This window comes from Mauremys reevesii, linkage group 6 (assembly GCF_016161935.1).
Source record: "Mauremys reevesii isolate NIE-2019 linkage group 6, ASM1616193v1, whole genome shotgun sequence".
Classification (NCBI taxonomy): Eukaryota; Metazoa; Chordata; order Testudines; family Geoemydidae; genus Mauremys; species Mauremys reevesii.
The window spans coordinates 42419569-42443173 of NC_052628.1; the positions used below are offsets into that span (position 1 = coordinate 42419569).

Consider the following 23605-nt stretch of genomic DNA (forward strand, 5'->3'; position numbering starts at 1 on the left):
ACATTTTTAAAGGTATCTTTTAACTACTAGCTTAAGTGAGAAGATAAAATATCAATTTTGTATCTTGTTTGTGGCTTTCTTTTTCCAGGGAAGAAAAGCCATCTTCTTTCTTGGGAACTAAATGGAAAGATACAGCAGAGACAGTGATTATTGGAGGTGGTTGCATTGGTGTAAGTCTTGCTTACCACCTGGCCAAGGCTGGCATGAAGGATGTCATTCTGCTCGAAAAATCTGAACTGACGGCTGGATCTACTTGGCATGCAGTAAGAAAAATCTTGTTAATCGCTAAGATCTCAAATACAAAAAGAGATTTCAGATGACTTGTAAAATCTGACAGTAGAGCAAAGATTTTATTTCCCCCACCCCATGGCCTTCCAGAAAATCAGTTTCTCTATTATTTATCTAGATAGAAAGGATAACACTAGGTTCTGTTCCTAGATCTATGATAGACTCACTATCTGACCTTTGAAGAGTCACTTAGGGTATATCTAGATAGCAGTCACTGGCTGTGATTGCAGTTTGAGCCAAGTCACTTGAGCTACTTTTAATCTAGCTAGATAGGGTCACCCACAACAGTGCAGTTCTGGCAGCATGAGCTTCTGTGTGGGCTAGCCCCACGAGAAATAACCCAGGGTTCTGGGAGGATTTTTACAGCCTGAGCTGAAACTTGTGCTGCCCTGGCTTTACTGTTCTGGCTCCCAAGATAGCTAGATTAAAACTTTCTTGAGTATGTTGACTGTGATTGCATCCTGTGATTGCAGTATAGACATACCCTTAAACTACCCATGCTCCCCATCTGTAAAGTAGGATAAATGTTGGTAACGTGTTTTAAATCCAGGATATGCCCACACCTTGAATACTGCATGCAGTTCTAGTTGCCTCATTTAAAAAACAATATATTTGACTTGGAAAAAGTACAGAGAAGGAGAACAAAAAATATTGGGGTATGGAGGAGCTTGCATATGCAGTCCCCAGATTAAAAAGATTGGGACTGTTCAGTTTAGAAAAGAGATGACTACGTGGGGATATGATCGAGGTCTATAAAATCATGACTGGAGTGGCGAAAGTGACTAAGAAAAAGTTTATTTACCGCTTCACATAACACAAGAACCAATAGAAGATATTTTACCTCGCCCACCTTGTCTCACAGGAACCGAGAGTCACCCAATGAAATTAATAGGCAGCAGATTTAAAACAAAAATAAGAAAATACTTCTTCACTCAGTGAACAGTCCACTTGTGGAACTCATTGACATGGGATGTTATAGCCAAAAGTATAACTGGACCACCGCGTTGGGGACCCCTGCATTAAGGGCTAGCAGTGTAACAGGTTCCACACAAATCAGTGTCTGAAAGCTGAGTCAGTCAGAGCTCACTAGGGAAAGGTTATAAATAAGAGGATTTGGAGACTGCTTTGTGGACTCAATGGCTGAACAGTACAGGGCTAAGATGTGTCTATTGTGAGATTTGCGTCCCAGAGCCTATGCCACATTGGATCCTCCAGACTCTCTATCTTGCTGAAAGCTGAGGAGATGACCAACTATGGACACCATTGCTGCTGGCCATGGACTATTCGGACTGTTGTTGCTGAATTGATTCTGAGGAGATGAAAGAAGAACTAGCTCTGAGGAGTGCAGCTGACACACATACACTCTTGATGCCACAGTGCAAAATCTGAGAAGTCATCTCTGAACAGATCAGAGGGAAGGGTGTACTTATGTGTGTGTGCACTAAGATGCAACTCGCACTGAAACTTATGTAACAGCAACAAAGTAGGCAAGTCCATATGAGAAAATGCCAGTAGAGATAGTCGTTAAGAAGAGTTTTCTCAAAGATTCCAAATGGTGGCTGCAGATGTTTCTATATATAAATGTTAATCTTCAGGGAATTGTAGCGCCCTGTCATGAGGTGACTGGCCCTTTTAGAAGGCAACTGCGTGCAGTCTAACCATGGGTAATGCTGATGAGCCAGCCTGAAAGTAGTTGAGTGCCTGGTGACTCTTTAGGGCTTAATTGTTAAATGAGTACCTGGATTAATAGAAAGCTTATTTGATCTCAATGAGGGCTGCCCCAAGGAGGGGAATCAGTTGAGAATGGTGATCTCCCTGTAGAGAGTAAAGGCTGTTTCTCAACCCAGCTCCAGGGAGGAGAACTGCGGGGTTTCTTTGTATAAGAATAATAGAAGACTGGTGAAAGCTGAGTACTAGCTTCAGGGAGGAGAGGCGTTCTTTGCATAATGATGATGAAAAGACTGCTGTATCACAGCTCCTGGCAGAGAGTTGGGAGTTCCTCACTTTAAAGGAAGTTTCAGAGACTTTAGAAGAAAGTGTCAACTGGGGAAACAAGAATGGGACCAGAGCCCTAAGTGAAGGGGTTTCTTTTCTTGCTTGGTGGACTCTTTATTGAATAAAGGGGAGTTCTCTAATCTGAAGCCTATCTTGAATTTATTGCTAGTCTCAGTACGTCTTCACTACCCGCCATATCGGCGGGTAGCAATCGATTTCTCGGAGTTCGATATATCGCGTCTCATCTAGACGCGATATATCGAACTCCGAACGTGCTCCTGTCGACTCCGGAACTCCACCACCGCGAATGGCGGTGGCGGAGTCGACGGGGGAGCCGTGGACTTCGATCCCACACCGTGAGGACGGGTAAGTAATTCGAACTAAGGTACTTCAACAGTTGCGTACCTTAGATCGAACCCCCACCCCCCAGTGTAGACCAGGCCTCAGAGGGGCAGAGTTTAAAATGGAGTATCTGCAATGCCTTGACTGACCATTAGGGGCCAGCAGCAAGCAGAAATGTGAGTCTGTTACAGGTCCTCTCTCTCCATGATTTAACACTATATAATATACTATTTTTATAAAAAGAAATCATGAGAGGACTGAGCTCTGGCCTATGCTTCAGCAGAGAAGTAGGCTGATGTGCAGGGAAAGGGGACTATATTAATTATACATAATATTACCTCAGGACCCGCTAACCCATTGCAGAATATTGATGTATGGCTCTGTGGCACTAGAACCTGGGTCTGTGGACCCTGGGATGGGCTGATATTCCCAAATTACCACTGGGAGGGTATGCAGAGCTACATTCAAGAAGCAATGTGGAGATTAGGTGCTGCAGGAAATACTGCTGAAAGGGTCTATAGTGACACCACTCTGCAGCCCTCTGGCCAAATGCACTACACCTCTACCTCAATATAACGTGGTCCTTGGAAGCCAAAAAATCGTACCGCGTTATAGGTGAAACCGTGTTATATTGAACTTGCTTTGATCCACCGGAGTGCGTAGCCCCCCCCCCCCCTCCCGGAGCACTGCTTTACCGTGTTATATCCGAATTCGTGTTATATCGGGTCACGTTATATCGAGGTAGCGGTGTATTTAACCCTGAAGCAAGGGTAGTCAATAGGCAAACTGCGGATCGCCAAATGCGTTCGAGTGGACCATGAAATTTTTTTATTTACTTATTATCATTATTGTTATTATTTTTGTATTAGTTTCTCTGGAGTCTGGACCTTGACTATAGCTTGACCAAGAAATTTGGACCTTGACAAAAAATAATTGATTATCCCTGCCCTGGAGGGTGGCCTAGGAAGTTGTCTGAGCACCAACACAGACTTCTTGCCCGTTGTGACTCCAGACCTCATCTGGCTTCTGATCTCCAGTCTCTGACCCCAGCCTAACTCTGACCTTATTCTTGCCTCCCGATTCCAGCCTTACACTATCCCGGATCTCTAGTCACTGACCCCCGTCTAACTCTGACTCTTGCTTTTGGATCCCAGCTCTAGCAAATATGTGATGCCTGCTCATTGACTACTGTCTTGGATGCTAGGCCTGCTGTGACTCGTACGCCAGACTGCCTGTACCCTGGTCCCTTACACCTGGATACCTGCAGGCATTTTGGTTTGGATCCCTCCAGAACCATTCTTGTCAGTGATGTATCTCATAATGATTGTACAGCAGCACCGTAGTGGGCTGTAAAAGTGGGTGGCCAGGTGACTGATATACAAAGGGCTGATGTAAAACAGGTGGATATGCTCATTTGTGCATTTATAGATCCCGTCTCTGTGAGATATATAGATAGATAGATAGGGAAAGACTGTCTGAAACGTAGTTTAGTGAAAAAATTAGTTGTGACACCTATTCCCCCTGGGGTCCTCACCCATATTCACTAGTACTGTAAACAGAGATTCCCAGCACAGTGATTTAGGCAATCCTGAGCATACTGACGGTCACAATTTCTTTATACCTGTCATTGATAGGCTGACCAGAGGGTTAACAATAGTGTACCTCCACCGTTAACAGGTAGTCGTGCAAAGGAAACATCTACTTCTGCTGTGAACCTTTCTTCTGAGATGAATTGCTTGTTGTTATACACCTCTACCCCAATATAATGCGGTCCAATATAACACAAATTCGGCTATAACGTGGTAAAGCAGCGCTCTGGGGGATGGGGGTGCTTTACCGTGTTATATCTGAATTCGTGTTACCACAAGCGGTTCCTCTGTGCCCCTCATTACTTGCTGCGGCCCTCCCCAACATTCTGCATTAAACTTTTATCCATTGATTATTTCATCTAATGCTAAGTCTATGCAATCAGTTGCCTTTTCTCTTAGAATAAGTTTTTGTGAATAGTATCAGAGAGCCATTTCCTTGAGGGGTGAAAATAGGCACTTCCATCTTTAATCAACAGGTCTGTTCAAATGGCTCATCCTCTTTTATGCAATGGTTGTGCAATACTTTCTTAGCCAATAATCTAGGGTTGATACTTCAGAATACCATTAGCCTCTCTTAGGTAGAGGAGAAACTTCTCTCTGTGTATTTTGTGGTGAGGGGGTTGTCAAAAGGGAAGTAGGTTGCACCCTTGGTATTGAATCATGCTGTTGTTAGGTTACAGTTTGTCAACAAGAAAAGGCATATGGATGGCCCATTCCCCTTGTGTTTGTGCATGTGTGTTTAGGAATATGGGCAGTAGGTCACGTGGGCCATCGCAAAGTAGCCCATGCACCCTTCTTAAATTGTGCCCTCTGTCACTTTGGTTGTGCCTTTTAATTTCCCCCAGGCACTCTGTGATAGGGCTTTAGTTGTCATAACACTTCTATTTTCAGTAATTTCTCACTATTTAGTGCGGTAAAACATCTAGGGTTACAACCTGTATACAAGTAAAATGTAAAGTGTTATCTGAAAACAGAAAAAAAATTCTTTAGGGTCCTTTGAATGTAATGATAAACAAAAAAAAATGTAATTGTTGCTTTTCTGGTGCTGCTACAAAATATCTCCATGCCTGTAGCCCCTCAAAATGTTTTTGTTAATCTTATTTTATTTACTGTTTCTGATAGTCCATTGTATGGTGGGAAATAATACCTCATATTGTTTCTGTGTGACAAATGCTTGCCGATGCTAAAGCATGATAGCCAATGGCTACCTACAAAACTATTTAACTAAAAAAGATATGTCTGTTATCACTATTCCTTTGAAGTCCAGAACAGCTCTCTTATCCCCCTCGTCTGTAGCACATGGTAAACTTTTAAAAGTTTATTTGATAAGATTAAAAACTGTATGTTTAGCAAAAGAACATGACAGTTTTATATTGGGCGGGGAGGGAGGGAGTCAGGAAAGGAGGAGGAAGTGGGCTTGGAGCTGTTTCTTACCATGTCAGAGGCTATAGCCTTATCTGTGAACTTCATGCAGTGACAAAGCTATGGCTTTTGTCTTTTTTAAATTTTTATTTTTTTTACCGTAAAGCCCATCTGTTGTGGGTTTTGTACTGTATCCTAAATTTTAAAGCTTTCTTTACAGCTTACAAGTAGAACAGGATTTGTTTTTCTTTTTCTTGCACTTTTAAAATTCTTTCTGTTCTTTTCCTTTTCTACAATTTTAAAACTTTCTGTCTGCCTTTCTCTCTCAAATCTGCTTTATTTTGTAAATTATTTTAAAAGGGCTTATTCTCTGTCTACTGAACTTTATTTAAAATGTGTAAAAACCTGTTTTCTTCTGAAAAATCTTCTAACCATAACACATGAAAAAAACACACAAATAGTTCTAATGCACCCAATAAAGAAAAATATTTAAAAATTTCAAAATTGCTACTGAGACAAAAGTGTACATGTCCAAAAATGGGACTGGATGGCAGGACATACATGAAAAAAGGGTCATGGAAACTTGTGAAAATTTATATGATGAATAAAGGTACAGCAGTTAAACTACTTGCCAGTACTTTTGTCTTGATGGGTTGTAATAGAGTTGCAAGAGGAAGAATTCTGCCATAAAGGGGTGGGGAAAAGAGACAAAATGGGGGGAAAAAAAAGCTCCCATAACAGGATGATTGTCATATTGTGAAGAGCTAGTCAACAGTTCTTCCTACAACAGTACTTGATGGTATTACATTAAGACAATAAAATAGTCTGCTCCAGAATATCGTGTTGTGATACAGGTTCAAAAGGGAATGCCTATTATGTAAAACCTCAGAGTGACATAGCTTGCCTCATGACTACAGTTGAAAAAGAGAGGGATCAAAGTTATTATTGTCAGTAGTTCTGTCTCATGTCATCTAGATACTGGCTCATATAACAACAGTTTTCCCTGTAGTAATGTCACACTAGGCAGAACTTAAAATATTTTATTTATTTTTTTATTTAGCACGGTAATGTTCATGACACTTTTACAGACAATATATTGCTCCCGCCCCAAGGAGCTTACATTTTAATTTAGACAACATACTGCTTCAGATTTTCTCTTTCAGAGTCCAGCCAGCATTGCTAGAACTAAGGGTCACATTTTCAATCAATTGTATTTCTGCTGTTACTCAGTGCTGAAACCTGGCTTGCAAGTTCTCAGCTCTGGAGCAATGTTACAAAATTTCAGATAAATTGTGTTATCTGTTTTAGGCACAATACTGTGAACAAAGTTGTTTGACTTTCATTTTATTTAAATAAAAACAGTTCAGAAAGCACAAATTTTACTCTAACGTTAATAGGAGACACAACTGTCAGGCCAAATTCTGCTCATATTTACACCTATCTAACCAGCTTTGAAACAAGTGGTGGTTGCCTAGGTACAAATGTGAGCAAAATTGAGCCTTTAAAGAATACATAGACCTCTTCAAGCCATATTCTATCCTGAATCCCTGTGCAATCCCAAGTCATTAGGAGTAAGTCAGTCTGGACAGAATCGGGCCCTTTGTTCTTAATTTGAACAGTTGTTTTCTAAAGCAGTGCTATCATGTATCATCCCAAAAATTCTTTATGTAATCTTTTTACCATGCAAAATTCAATGTAGTATTATTTTCAATATTAATTATTATAGAATAGTTAATAGATCATAGCACAAAGAAAATGAAATCATAGTAAGGTGGTCTGGTCAAATCTGTAAGGAGACGAAGAGTGTGTGTGTGTGTGTGTGTGATGAAAGAAATAATTACATTTCTATCAGAATGCTGCTGTGATAATGGGTGCAGTATAAAATCCAGACTAGAACAGAACTAAAATACAAGAAACTAAACATATAAATATTACAGAAGAATTCTATTATAAGGATGGATTTTGGCAGGGCCGGCTCCAGACCCCAGCGTGCCAAGCGCGTGCTTGGGGCGGCATTTTTCCGGCAGGGCGCCAGGCGGCTCTGGCGGCCCTTCCACAGTCATGACTGCGGAGGGTTCGCTGGTCCCGCGGCTTGGGTGGACCTCCCGCAGGCATGACTGCGGAAGGTCTGCCAGAGCCGCCTGCCGCTCTCCCAGCGCACCCTCCGCAGGCACGTCTGCAAGAGGTCCCCTGGAGCCGCGGGACCGGCTGCGTGCCCCCTGCGGCGTGCCGCCCTCCTTGGGGCGGCCAAATTCCTAGAGCCGCCCCTGGATTTTGGCAATATCTGTTTTGATTTTCATATGCAAATGGTCACCACATCTAGATCAGCAAGGTAATTAGTTAATTTCTCAAATCAGAAAGAACAATCTCCATCTGGCAAAGATAGAGCAAACTCTTCTTGGAATTTTAATCCTAAAGCAGGTTGGTCAGGTTATAATTGGCTCTAAATAGCACTCTTGAAACCAATAACATTCTTTATCTACAGCCAAATAGCACTCCGAAAAGTGTGACATTCCTTCCTACATTTAAAAAGGTCAAAGATATTACTTCCAATTTGATCCTTGTAACTAAATGCCTGTGGGTGGTATTGTGTGGTGAATACATCAGAGACACTATCAAATGGTTTTGAAAAGTAATTTTTGGCCCATATAACTAATTTATTATTACCAACAGCGATCACTACAACTGAATTTCACTTAATATAGATTATTAAATACATCCAGGGGAGGAACAAAAGACTGATCAGGCAATTTTTGTACAAATAAAGGAAGACAGTACAAAGGTTATGATATGAATTGAGAGAAAGCAAAATATATGTAAATAGCTAGAGAAAAGTGAATGTTTTAAGAGTTAAGATATAATTTATTTCTTTATTCATTTTATTGAGCAAAACAGTAGATCAGATCTTGACCTAATTTTTAAGAAGTTATCAAGACATAAATTAACTGAAAAAACGGTAATAAAATTGAACTAGGTTCTGGCTCAAAACATTTAAAACAAAGACATTCAGATTGTGAACAATATGGAAGATACTTATGGATCCAGGCCTTAGTAACAAAAATAATTCACAGTAACCACAACTGAAATATATATCATTAGGTGGATGGTTTTAAAAGGTTAGATTGTTTTCCATGGGTCTCTTTTGGGGATAAGGGTTTATACTATTGTATAAATTTTAAAATACCAAAAAGAGAGAATCCTCATAATGAAAATTTGGAAACTACCTTCAAAGTCATTGAATACATCCCCTGTAAGGGCAGGATAAAGTCCCTAGACAGAGCATTTCTAAGATATTGTTGAACTATTACCACATTTGATCTTAGGGTATAGCTACACTTGAGAGTTGCAGCGCTGGGAGTTACAGCGCTGGTCGTACAGCTGTGTAGGGAAAGCGCTGGTGTGTGGCCACACTCACAGCTACCAGCGCTGCAGTGTGGCCACATTTGTAGCGCTGTTGGGAGTGATGCATTATGGGCAGCTATCCCAGCATTCAAGTGGCAGCAACGTACTTTTCAAAAGAGGGGGGTGGGGTGCAGTGTGACAGGGACCGGGGGGAGGGAGAGAGAGAGGGGGGATTTTTGGAGCCGACACTATCAGCTCCCTGCCTTGCAAAATCAGAAATTTTTCCTGACCCCTTACTCTTAACTGCAAACAGCCTGCAGACCAGATAAGCAGCTGCTCCAACGGACTCCCTTTCTCACCCCTGCCCCCGCTGTTTCTCTCGTCAAGCAAACACTCATCCCCCTGCCTGCCTCATTCACAGCAAGGTAGTGGGTTTATCTCATTTGATTGTTCAGTCAGTTACAGATTGATCACGGCAAACAGGAGCTGTGTTTGTTTTTTAGATAAGCAGCTCCCGGAGCCCCGAGTTCACAACAAAACAAAGAGAGGCAGCATAACAAAACAAAGGGAGTAATTTAGTTAAAAGCATTCTGGGATATCTGCTAATACCCTGGAGGCCAATAACAGCGCTGGTGTGTGGCCACACTTTACGAGCAGCGCTGTAGCACCAGCGCTGCAATGGTTATACCCCAAGCAGACCCAGCTGTACAGCCAGCACTGCAGCCAGGGAGTTGCAGTGCTGGATGTGCCCTGCAGGTGTGGACAGTTACTAATTGCAGCGCTGGAAAGCCTCCACCAGCGCTGCAACTCTCAAGTGTAGCCATACCCTTAGTGATGCAATATATGTGTAAGCAGAGTCAGGATGAGATCTACCCTGACATCTGGTGGTACATTATGAGGAGTGGGCAAAGGAATTTTAGGAATGTGCATTTGCATTGGAAAACCCACTCCACTTAGCATAACACACAGCAGCAGCATGGGATGGTTATTTTCACACTGTGGAATCCCCAATTTCTTTGTTATTGGGGCAGGAAGGAAAAAAAGGGGCTGTTACCTTAATTATGTGAATGAGGAACTATGAGACTGCTTTATGACAGAAATGACTCAACCTACATTAAATAGTACTTGCTAGCCAAGGGACATGGGTTCCAAAACCCAGTGAAGAGAGAGAGGGTGGGGACTGGTGTGTGTACCTGATGGTATGGGCCCCTTTTGAGGGCCTGGAACACCAATTGCACTTCCTCCTCTCTCCACTGTTAAAGAGCAGAGCTAATTTTGAATCCTTTAGGAGTCTATCTAGAGGTTGCTGACCTGAATTCACATTGGGCCATGTGGCACTGGGGCTCTCCTACTACAAGTTGAAATCACTAAGAGCTGAAGTCACTAAAAGAACTAAGCTTACTGAGCGGAAATCACTGAGTGCTGTGTTAAGTAGTGGGAGAGCCTGAAGATCTATCACCAAGCAGCTGGCAGAGTGGAGCAGTCTGCAGCACGTTGGAGCAGCCCATGGAACAGTGAGCAGTGTGGAGCGGTTTGTGGGGGACGGCTGACGTGGTTCACGGGTCTGCTGGAGGAGCAGCACAGCTGGTGGTGTGGAGCCAGTCCTGGTGAAGGCTGCAGCAGAACTCCACGGAGAAGCGGGGCAGTCGGCCCTGGCCCACGTAAGGTGTCCCTTAGCACCCTGTGTGTGCGACCCCTCCCCCCATTTCCACCTGGGGGGGGGGAACTCTGCAGATAAACTTTTGAACTCTGGGGTGGCACTGACCAGAGACTGAGACTTTTGGGTTGTTGGACTTTGGGGTGATTGGACTTAAGACCCTAAGGACAGTGCCAAATGTACTTGGAGGGGGGTTTTGCTTCTGGTTTGTTCCTCCTTTATTAAAAGGATTTTGCTACACTCAGACTTCGTGCTTGCGAGTGGGGAAGTATTGCCTCCTGGAGGCGCCCGGGGGGGTGGTAGGTAATTGTCCCAGGTCACTGGGTGGGGGCTCGAGCCGGTTTTGCATTGCGTTATTGAAACGGAACCCCTGGATACTGAACCCGGCCCTTGTTGCTGCCAACTCAGAGGGGCAGAAGGGTTACATTTTTGGGGGCTCGTCCGGGATCCCTGGGTCAGTACCCCTCGCAAGCACCTGTTGAGTGTTCCACTGTATTGGGAAACAATTGTCTTTATATTTTGAGGGAATTACTGTTTGTATAATGGCTAATATGTCGGGTTTGTTGGGCCCCAGTCCTGCAGCTTCTAGCTCAGGGACGGCAGCTTCAGCCAATGATTGGGCACAAGCACTGGGGCATATATTGGAAAAGATTGTGTTGGCCTATGCTACGTCAAACTCTTGTCGTAAGTTAAGGTTATTTGCTGGGGAAGAGGAGTTTGAACCCTGGTTGGAGCATACCACTGAAATGCTGCGGGAGTGGGCCGTACCTGATGTAGAAAAGCGAAGGTGTCTAATAGAGAGCCTTAGTGGCCCAGCATTAGATGTACTTCGCACCCTGAAGCTCATTGACCCTGAGGTCAGTGTGAAGGACTGCCTGGAGGCCCTTGATAATACCTTTGGGAGCGTAGAGAGCCCTGAAGACAGTTGCTGTAAATTCCTTGATTCCTGACAGGAAAGGGGTGAGAAAATTTCAGCCTATATATAGAGGCTGGAGAGACTACTTCAGAGAGCTGTTATGAGGGGAGCAGTGACTGCTGAGCAGATGGATCAGACCAGACTGGCTCAAGTTGTAAGAGGGACTCAGTATCAGAACCCGATTCTACTTCATCTCCGACTAAGAGAACGGCAGGATCATCCCCCAAGTTACTCCCAGCTGATAAAGGAGGTCAGGGAAGAGGAAGAAAGGCAGGCTGCCAGCGAGTGTTGGGAAGCCCAAACATTGGAACCAGCCAGCACAACGCCACTGCAAATGGCCAGTGTACTGATGGTGAGCACCACAGAGGAACTTGCCCAACAAATGCAGGTCCTGACGGAACGGATAGCTGAGCTGCAAAGCACCATTGACCGAGCTAAGATTTCCAGGAATAAGGAGCCTCAGACTGTGACAATGGAGAAGTCAATATCTAGAGCCACTATCGCACCCTGGCGAAGGGGGAAAGGACAATTCTTTTGCTACCGGTGTGGTCAGGATGGGCACAGTGCTGCTAACTGCCATAAGGAAGAGAACCCCTCCTTAGTATATGAAAAGCTGAGGATCAGTTGGGAGAGACCCAGTAGCTGTCAGAAGGTCTGGGAACGGAGACCACCTAGGCCTACAGGATTTGAAGATTCCCCCAGAAGAGACCGTCCAGCTGGGATCCCTGCAGGACTGATAGGGCCTCGAGCAGAGGTCATGGTGAGGATTGAAGGGGCGGAGTGTAAAGCCGTGCTTGACACTGGATCTCAAGTGACTATTATATTTCAGTCATTCTACCAACAGATGCTTAGACACCTGCCTATACAGCCACTGACTGGCATTGGTCTGTGTGGCCTCAGCATGGATGAATACCCCTATCAAGGGTATGTCATAGTGCACCTTAAATTCCCAGAGGAGGTTGCTGGGGTAAGGGAAGAGGTAGACACAGCTGCCTTAATATGCCCTGACCCTAAAGGGACCTCTGATGTGTCTGTGCTGATAGGGACCAACTCCAGTCTCTTCAAGGTGCTTGCGGATTACTGCAGACGACGGGCTGGGGACCAGTACCTGAGTACCCTGATGATCCATACGCTTTGTGCTGAAGCCTATAGGAAGATTGAGAGTGCTAAAAAGGAGACATCTGAGCTACCAATTGGGGCACTGAAGTACATGGGCACAACCCCCTTAGTAGTACCTGCAAGGACAGAGCAAGAGGTGCTTGTCATGAGTACCAGGCTGAAAGGCAGTAAAGGGGCATTAGCAATGATAGAGCAGCCAGTTGAAGGAGAGCTCCCGGAAGGAGTGCTGGTCCCCAGTGGAGTCATAACCCTACCTGCTGAAGCCCAGGAAAAGGTGACTATACTGATTGCTAATGAAACAAGTCGAGATGTTGTGAAGCAAGGACAAAAGATAGCAGACCTCTTCGAGCCTGAATCAATTGTGAAACCCCAGTGCGAGACTCAAGTTCCAACAATAGACCCAGCAAAGTTTGACTTTGGAGATTCACCATTGTCGGAGGAGTGGAAAGATCGCCTGAGGAGGAAACTTTGTGAAAGGCCCAAGGTGTTCTCACTGCATGAGTGGGATGTGGGATGTGCAAAAGGAGTAGAGCACAACATCAGACTACATGACTCCCGACCTTTCAGAGAGAGATCTAGGAGGCTTGCTCTCTCCGAGATGGAAGATGTGCGACAACATCTTCAAGAGCTGGCTGCAAATGGCATCATTACAGAGTCCCGCAGCTCATACGCCTCACCCATTGTGGTGGTCCGTAAAAGAATGGGAAAAACCGTATGTGTATTGACTACCGCACCCTAAACCGCCGTACTGTGGTTGACCAGTACACAATGCCTTGAGTCCAAGATGCTTTAGACTGTTTGCTGGGAAGCCAGTGGTTCTCTGTGTTGGATCTTCGGAATGGATACTACCAGATCCCTCTGGGTGAAGAAGATAAGGAGAAAAGACAGCCTTCATCTGCCCATTAGGGTTTTATCAGTTCGAACGCATGCCCCAGGGGATTTCTGGAGCACCTGCCACATTTCAGCGTCTTATGGAGAAAGTTGTGGGAGACATGAATTTACTGCAAGTGTTAGTTTATTTGGATGACTTGATTGTGTTTGGAAGAACTTTGGAAGAGCATGAAGAAAGACTTCTTAAAGTGCTTGACAGGTTGGAGGATTATGGTTTGAAGCTTTCAATTGACAAATGCCAGTTCTGCAGGACCTCGGTGAAGTATGTGGGCCACATCGTGTCCCAAGAGGGTGTGAGTACTGATCCTGATAAAATAGAAGCACTCACTATATGGCCATGTCCAAGCAACTACAGAGAACTCAAGACTTTCCTTGGGTTTAGTGGCTACTACCATAGATTGGTGAAAAACTATGCTACAATTGTAAAACCCCTCAATGATCTTACCAGGGGATATCAGTCCAGCAAGAACAAATCTAAGACCAAGAATAAAGGGCCTTCTGTGCACAGACGCTATGGCCCCTTCGAACCCTTTGGGCCACGGTGGAATGAGAGATGTGAAAGGGCTTTTCGAGAAATCATTACTTGCCTAACTCATGCCCCTGTCCTAGTCTTTGCTGACCCAAGCAAGCCATTCATCCTGCATACTGATGCCAGTTTGGAGGGTCTGGGAGCAGTACTGTACCAGGAGGTGGAAGGCACGCGTAAACCTGTAGCCTTTGCCAGCCGAGGACTGTCTGATAGTGAAACACGCTATCCCACTCACAAGCTGGAGTTCTTGGCCTTGAAATGGGCCATCACTGAGAAATTTCGAGACTACTTGTATGGTGCTCAGTTCCAGGTGTGGACAGACAACAACCCACTGACTTATGTATTAACAAGTGCTAAACTGGATGCTACAGGGCAAAGATGGGTGGCCGCTTTGGCTAGCTATGACTTCAGCATTCAGTACCGATCAGGGAGAAGCAATGTAGATGCAGATGCATTGTCCAGGCGTCCACAAGCACCAGGAGTTGCTGTGATACCCACGGATGGAGTGAGAGCTATTTGCAGCGTGAGTCGCAGAGAGCCGGAGGCCCATGAGAGCCTTCATGGATGCGTTGCTGAAGCTCTGGGCCTGCCCCCTGAATGCGTGCCTTCTGCTTCGTGAACTATATTGCTTTGGACCAATCTCCCTTGCCCGTGCTCAATGCGGCTGACTGGCAGGAAGCCCAGCTGCAAGATATTGACATTCGTGATACACTACTTGCCAAAAGGGAGGGGCGAGGCCCAGCTGCGGTTGTCCCACCTACCCCAGAGGGCAAACTACTATTGAGAGAATGGACCAAGCTAAAACTGATTCAGGGAGTGCTATACCGCGTGATCACAGATCCTCTACAAAGGCAACGGAACCAACTAGTGCTGCCGAAAGAGTACAGAGGCCTGGCCATGAGGGCCCTGCATGATGACTTTGGACATTTAGGGATGGAGAGGACCCTGGAACTTACCCGCAGTAGGTTCTATTGGCCCCGGATGGCTGAAGATGTTCGCAGAAAATGTGAGACCTGCGCTCGATGTGTTCAAAGGAAAACTCTGCCCACGAGGGCTGCATATCTGAAGAACATCACCAGCAATAAACCTCTGGAGCTGGTATGCATTGATTTCTTGTCTTTAGAAGTGGACAAGAGGAATATTGGGAACATTCTAGTAGTGACCGACCATTACACGCGATATGCGCAGGCATATCCCACACGTGATCAGAAGGCCACCACTGTCGCTCGAGTACTATGGGAAAAATATTTCTCAGTTTATGGATTCCCAGCCCGGATACACTCGGATCACGGACGAGACTTTGAGAGTCACCTTCTGAAGGAGGTGCTGAGGATAGCAGGAATTAAAAAGTCGAGGACAACGCCTTATCACCCGCAGGGTGACCCTCAGCCAGAGAGGTTCAATCGAACCCTGTTAGATATGTTAGGGACTTTGCGGCCAGAGCAGAAGGCAACCTGGAGCCAACATGTTGCATTTCTGGTGCACGCCTACAACGCCACCAAGAACGATGCTACGGGAGTCACCCCATATCTCTTGATGTTTGGGCGAGAACCAAGATTACCCATAGACCTGTGCTTTGGTGTATCAGAGGATGGCGATAGCTATGAAACCCATCAGCAATATGTATCCCGACTACGAGAAAAGCTGCGGGATGCTTACCACTTAGCTACATCTGCAGCTCGGAAGAATGCAGACCGCAACAAACATCGATATGATTCTAGAGTACGTCTGCAAGAGCTCCAGCCAGGGGACAGAGTCCTGCTGCGAAATTTGGGTATTGCTGGCAAACACAAGATAGCTGACAGATGGAAAGCAATACCTCCTTGGTGATGGAAAAGCTAGGAGACCTGCCGGTCTACAAGATCAAACCTGAAGAGGGTCCAGGGCAGACAAAGACCGTGCATAGAAACCTTTTGCTCCCGGTGGGGGAATTGGTAGGCAGCCCTTATGAGATGGACCACAACAGGGCAATTGGGCAGAACGAAGGTGCTGTACCAAAGCCACCTCCCAACGTGGACAGCCGGCCTCCTGCAGCTAACCTACCCCTACTCAGCACATCTGAGAGTGAGTCTGAGGAGGAAGACACAACCATGGTGTATCCTAGGATGAAGACAAGATTGCAGTCTCGATCAGCTGAATCAAAAGAGACTACCTCCTCTTCCGCCCTAAACCCCATGGCAGAAGTATTTAGGCCCATTCCTGACACTCCTGATCCACTGGTGGAACCCCCGTGTAATGACTTACACAGATTATTGGACAGTGGCGACATACAGATGGAAGATGTCCCAAGCACCTTCGATCCTCCACGGTTAGAACTAGAAATGCAGCGGCCTATGCCAGTATCCGAGGGGAACTCACAGGAAACCTCCCCATCCGTCACTCAAGAGGATGTCCCCCCTACCACAGCAACAGAGATTCTCCATAGGCGAGACAGAGTAATAAGACCAGTGAAACGGCTAACTTACGATGCACCTGGGGTGATTAGTGAGGAGCCAATACATTTAGCACACAGGTTTGTGAAAGCTAAAGTGGGCTATCTGAGGCCCTTTGGAGGGGACCAGTAAGTTGGTATAGTAGGGAATGTGATTTGTCGGGACGACAAATTCTCGGCTGGGGGGAGGATGTAAGCAGAGTCAGGATGAGATCTACCCTGACATCTGGTGGTACATTATGAGGAGTGGGCAAAGGAATTTTAGGAATGTGCATTTGCATTGGAAAACCCACTCCACTTAGCATAACACACACCAGCATGGGATGGTTATTTTCACACTGTGGAATCCTCAATTTCTTTGTTATTGGGGCAGGAAGGAAAAAAAGGGGCTGTTACCTTAATTATGTGAATGAGGAACTATGAGACTGCTTTATGACAGAAATGACTCAACCTACATTAAATAGTACTTGCTAGCCAAGGGACATGGGTTCCAAAACCCAGTGAAGAGAGAGAGGGTGGGGACTGGTGTGTGTACCTGATGGTATGGGCCCCTTTTGAGGGCCTGGAACACCAATTGCACTTCCTCCTCTCTCCACTGTTAAAGAGCAGAGCTAATTTTGAATCCTTTAGGAGTCTATCTAGAGGTTGCTGACCTGAATTCACATTGGGCCATGTGGCACTGGGGCTCTCCTACTACAAGTTGAAATCACTAAGAGCTGAAGTCACTAAAAGAACTAAGCTTACTGAGCGGAAATCACTGAGTGCTGTGTTAAGTAGTGGGAGAGCCTGAAGATCTATCACCAAGCAGCTGGCAGAGTGGAGCAGTCTGCAGCACGTTGGAGCAGCCCATGGAACAGTGAGCAGTGTGGAGCGGTTTGTGGGGGACGGCTGACGTGGTTCACGGGTCTGCTGGAGGAGCAGCACAGCTGGTGGTGTGGAGCCAGTCCTGGTGAAGGCTGCAGCAGAACTCCACGGAGAAGCGGGGCAGTCGGCCCTGGCCCGCGTAAGGTGTCCCTTAGCACCCTGTGTGTGCGACCCCTCCCCCCATTTCCACCTGTGGGGGGGGGGGGAACTCTGCAGATAAACTTTTGAACTCTGGGGTGGCACTGACCAGAGACTGAGACTTTTGGGTTGTTGGACTTTGGGGTGATTGGACTTAAGACCCTAAGGACAGTGCCAAATGTATTTGGAGGGGGGTTTTGCTTCTGGTTTGTTCCTCCTTTATTAAAAGGATTTTGCTACACTCAGACTTCGTGCTTGCGAGTGGGGAAGTATTGCCTCCTGGAGGCGCCCGGGGGGGTGGTAGGTAATTGTCCCAGGTCACTGGGTGGGGGCTCGAGCCGGTTTTGCATTGCGTTATTGAAACGGAACCCCTGGATACTGAACCCGGCCCTTGTTGCTGCCAACTCAGAGGGGCAGAAGGGTTACATATGCTTATGGCAAAGTATAATTTGTTATAGGAATAGCATTAAAATTAAATGCAATACAAACATGTTTTTAAATAAAACCAAATCTTGCTAGCCTTATTCATGTGAGTATATAGGTCCCATTGATTTGAAAAATTAAAGGCTTAAGAAAAATATACAATGCAAAGTAATTAGAGATGGCAAACTGAAAAATGTCAAAACCAAAAGTAGTTTTACATATGTGCTTATTTGGCAACTGTAAATTGAAACTGTCTGCATTCTTGAAAAAATTATAAGCACTTTTAGGGAGACACGATGTAATCACCTGTATTAGGATTCAGCCAGGATACCAGTGTTTATATGCCTCCTCTTGAAAACTCCGTGATCTTTTATTATTATTTGTTTATATTTTATTGATTTTTTTTCTTCCAAAAATAAGAGAAGAACAGACAAAAAGACAAAAGAACAAAAAAGTGAAGGAATGGAAGTGAGAAAAAGGACAAACAGTGGTAGGGATAGGAAAGGAGAGTGAAATTTCCAGCTAGTAGAAATTGTCAAAGGTTTCTAAAAAGTTAGATCAAATCTTATCAAATGTATCTGAAGTCCCTCTTCTCTGAAACATTAGCTGCTTTTTAGCTCCTAGGTCAGCCAGGTTGTTGTCATATTGTACCGTCTGTTGTGCCAAGCTTCTATCCCTGGAGGCAGTCTGCTCTTCCACATAAGCAATACAAGTCATTTGGCTGCAAGCACTGCTCTACAGAACCAAGCTTTCTGTGAGTTGGAAAATTTTTAAGACAATGGGATATATCCCAAAACACAGTTCTGAGAAATATATCCATTATCATATTATTCCTTTTCCCTTCTTCTAACCAAAAGGATTGCATCCTGGGAATGTCCCAAAATAAGGAGACCCACATCTCCAGCAGCAGTATATTTTGGCAAGGTCTACAGGATTTTAGAAACCACAGCTAGTTGGGAACTCAGTTTTATGTCTCATCCAAAAGATTTATGTAGAAAAATGAATAGTTTAAGCAAGGAATGAAACTATGGTAGAGAACAAGTACAACGGAGATATTGTGACTTGACAAATTGATGAGAGAAGACAGGTGGAAAAAACATTTGTGCATAGAAGGAGAATGCTAGTAAACTAGGAAACAATTTTATTATAAACAAACAAATAAATAAAAAGAACTGTTGGCTCCAGCCAGGTGTTGTTTTTCTTTGTACTGATAGTTCCTTTTGAATAACAACATCTGGAAAAAAGCTATCTAGAAAGGGGGAAAGAAAGCAATGCATTTCCAAAAATACTCATATGTTGTTGTTTTTTGTTTCTTATTCAAGGCTGGGTTAACAACTTACTTTCATCCTGGAATAAATCTGAAGAAAATCCATTACTACAGCATCAAACTCTATGAAAAATTGGAGGAGGAAACTGGGCAGGTGAAAGACTTAACTTTAAAAATATTAATTCAGATCAATATTAGTCATGCTAAAAAAATTATGGGAAGATTTAGAATGGATATGTTTTGTGTGTCTGTGTCTGTGTGCGCATGCATCTAAAGGGAGCTCTCATACCACAAGGGCTCACTTTATCTGAATGTAGTTTGCCATCTCTGTCTATCCTACATTCATTTTCTAGCATTTAACTCCAGAATACTGCAGATGCTCCCCCACAATCCTTCTAACTCTTAAATAGAAAACAGATTTCAAAATTTAAACACGTATTATAACTCGGAAACCAAGCAGGCAAACAGACTGCAGTATCATCTTTCTTTTTGAGTTAAAACAGCATTCAGGAATGAGCAATCTGACAATTAGGCATTCCTGGTTTTAATTTAAATGGTTTGATTCTGTCCGTAATCGAGAAGATTGCTGTAGTTCATCATATCTATTTCAGAGCTGTGCTTCTCTTTGGTGACTAAATCACTTTCTCCAGCCAACATTTTCCCTCCTTCGTGTTTGACACTGCAACAAAAATAGCGATTCTCACTTTGCTAATCTGCCAATTTGATCATTCTCACAAAAAACCCTGTGGCCTTACCCTACTTTTCAGCAGGATTAAAGATATTAGTAGAATGCCATAGTGAATTCTGCTATTACTAGATCTAATGCAGTACTTGCACTCATATACTGCGAGTATTAAAGCACAAATAGTTTAAACTAGGGCTATCACACTTAACTCACGTGATTAAAAAAATTAATCACAATTAATCACAGTTTTAATTCACTATTAAATAATAATAGAATACCAATAGAAATTTATTAAATATTTTTGGATTTTTTCTATGTTTTCCAATGTATTGATTTCAATTACAACACAGAATACAAAGTGTATAGTTATCACTTTATATTATTATTTTTATTACAAATATTTGCACTGTAAAAATGATAAAAGAAATAGTATTTCTCAATTCACCTCATACAAGTACTGTCGTACAATCACTTTATGACAGTGAAACTTAAAAAAAGATTGTTATATAACTGCATTCAAAAATAAAACAATGTAAAACTTTATAGAGTCTACGAGTCTACTCAGTTCTACTTCTTGTTTAGCCAATCGCTCAGAGACTGACAAGTTTGTTTACATTTACAGGTTTCAGAGTAGCAGCCGTGTTAATCTGTATCTGCAAAAAGAACAGGAGTACTTGTGGCACCTTAGAGACTAACACATTTATTTGAGCATAAGCTTTCATGGGCTACAGCCCACTTCATCAGATGCATAGAATGGAACATATAGTAAGAAGATATATAGACATACAGAGAACATGAAAAAGTGGAAGTAGCCATACCAACTGTAAGAGGCTAATTAATTAAGATGAGCTATTAGCAGCAGGAGAAAAAAAAACTTTTGTAGTGATAATCAAGATGGCCCATTTAGACAGTTGATGAGAAGGTGTATGTGTAATGACCTATTTATATAAGATACTAAATATTAACTTTTAAATTTATCTGACCTATTTTTTAAAATGTATAGATAGGGGAGATACTGCCCACAAAGTTGGCTCATTAATCCTATCTTAGAGGTTCACAATTAATAGAGAATAATGAAATACGATAGAGGATTTTTTTTTTGTTACAACTTATTTTGAAGGTAGTGTACATTTAAGTAACGTGCTCGCTCAGCTTAGTTAGGCTTTTATGTGGTAACAAATTGTTCTTTACTCCCCCCAGTTCTACATTTGGAGCCTGATCCTTCAAGGGGATTTAGGGCTTGTGGTCACCGAAGTCAATGGCAAAACTCCCATTGACTTCACTGGTGTAGGATAAGGCATTTAGACTGGGATAAGACAGTCTTAATGATAACTCATTCATTTATTTTTGCTATGCATGTTTTAGGCTGTGGGATTTCATCAGCCAGGCAGCATCAGAATTGCTTCCACCCCTACTAGAGTGGATGAATTCAAGTACCAAATGACGCGAGCTGGTTGGCATCCAACAGAGCAGTATCTTATTGGGCCTGAGAGAATACAAGAGCTGTTTCCCATATTGAACATGGAGAAGGTAAAGAATAGAATGTTGGAAAGTTGTTTTCACTTGAGGTTAAATGTTGGACTTTCAAAGATATACTGTAAATCCAGGGCCTGATTCTCTTGTGCACTAAGGCCCTTAGTATAAAGGGTTTCGGCTCAGGCAATGTAAAGGGGCTTAGTGTAAATGAGAATGAGTCACCTCCCCATGTGATTCTATTAGGGCAACATTAACAAGATCCTCTGGGGGAGTTTCTATTGCATGGGAGAGTAAATTCGGGAAGAAAGGGAAACACAGAGCCTGTTCAGGACACAGAGCCGAGACTCAGATCCAAGTATTCTAAGAGAAAGCTCAGCAAAGGCAAATAGAGTTAATGTTGGCATACTGTTTCTGTTCTAAACTCCCTTATCTAATAGCTCAGAATTAGGCTTAGCAGAATTTAATTTTCACTTTTTTATAATTTTGCTGGATAATATGAATGTTTATTTTTAAGCAATTTTTATTTTTATCAATTTAAATTTTCACAGTTGCAGGAAATTGGGAGGCATCTGACAGTTGGGGGTGGCTGACAGCAGACACTGAGATTTTAAAAGCTACAGCTTTATAACTGTGAAAACACAAATTGTCAACATCACATGTCAAAATATACAAAGTAAAAATCCTTAAATCAAACCCTAATACGTTCTCAAGCAGCACTTTTCTTTCTTTGCCCTCTGTACATTTCTATTATTATCAATGGAAATATTTTTGTATGTGTATGGTGAAATCAGTGTTTACTGACATTTACTGATAAAAAAATCTAATCCTCCCAAGCCCACTCATAATGAAGTAGTGCTGTCATGAAGTAGGATATGAGATTGATACTGGAAACCAAGAGCCAGAGTGGAGGCACAGGGATTCTGTATGGATGGCTCCCTTCAGGTACCTTGGGATTTTCACAGATCCTAGGGATCCATTGGACTTATGAGCAAGAACTGCAGCCCATTCTGTAGAAGCAAATTCATTTTTCTAGTGGAACAATTCACAGGAAATTCCATGAGGTGAATTTTGCAAAGATTTCCTCTGATTAATTCCCTCCCTGCTAGTTTTCCCATGAGAGGGGGTTATCAGGGCCATTATTTTAATTTTTAAAATGTGGTAAATGTTTTAACAACTATCATAGATTTTCATGGGATGAGAAATGATCATACTCATTTTAAAATGTGCAAATGATCTAAACCTTCTGAATGTTACTACTTATGGTGAATTGTCTGAAACCCTTTATGAGATTTTTGGAAGACATTTGACACATTCTGTTCATTTGCATTTCTTTCTGAAATCTTCATCCTTGGCCTCTATCTCTATAATCACAGATAGATTCTGATGCTGGAGAATCACACTTCCATAGGACAGTTACAGAGTTAGCCCGTTGAAGTCTTGATAATATAATATGCTTTTAAAATTGGTTTTCAGTTGACTCAAGAAATTCAGTTTAATATGAGAGGCAATGAAAGCAGCAAATTTAATTTGAATTAATCTTGTGTGATCCACTTAGGTTTTAGCTGGCCTATATAACCCTGGAGATGGTCATATTGATCCCTATTCTCTCACTATGGCCTTGGCTGCAGGAGCCAGGAAATATGGTGCCCTGTTAAATTACCCAGTCCAAGTGACAAACCTGAGCCCTAGATCAGATGGGACCTGGGAAGTTGAAACTCCACATGGAATAATTAGAACAAACAGAATTGTGAATACAGCAGGTAAGAATTTAAAATATACTTTGATACCTTTTAAAGTTTAAAAAATAACTGGTATAAGATCTAGTAACTCAGACTAAGCAGTAGTACTCTACTATTTGTCTTGTAGTAATGTGTGCAATATGTTTTCTAGTAACTCTCTAGTTCCTGCTGAACCCATAAAACCCATGATTTGGTATCAGGCTGTCCTGATTTTTTTAATGGGCTCTTGCTTCACAGTAGTATTGTGGAAACTGAGTGCTTAGTGGAAGAAATACCTTTCAATTGTCCCTGACTAGACATTATTATAATTTATTATTTGTACAGAACAAAAACATTAATAACATTTCTTTTCTCTGTCTTTCTCTGGTTTGTCTCCAACAAAATACTAGGGGTCAGACTATCCCGTTAGCTTTTACAAGATGATCGGGTGGTCTGGGTTGGGGTGGCTGGAAGGGATAAAATGCTACCTCTGCAGTATAGTTTCCTCTCCTTAAAATTATGGACCCCACATGGGTGCTCCTTGGGAAACAAGCTGGAATGATCAAACGGGGG

General features: G+C 43.2%; 1 protein-coding gene across 4 annotated transcripts in view; it reads left to right on the forward strand.

The window, feature by feature from the left end:
• The window catches only part of DMGDH (dimethylglycine dehydrogenase), a 76182-nt gene that overhangs the window by 3118 nt on the left and 49459 nt on the right, over positions 1 to 23605 (forward strand). For all 4 annotated transcript variants that reach the window (XM_039544879.1, XM_039544880.1, XM_039544881.1 and 1 more), the window contains exons 2-5: positions 89 to 263; positions 19209 to 19307; positions 21204 to 21368; positions 22870 to 23074. In XM_039544879.1, coding sequence (XP_039400813.1) covers positions 89 to 263; positions 19209 to 19307; positions 21204 to 21368; positions 22870 to 23074 — 644 coding nt within the window. The remainder of the gene's footprint in view (positions 1 to 88; positions 264 to 19208; positions 19308 to 21203; positions 21369 to 22869; positions 23075 to 23605) is intronic.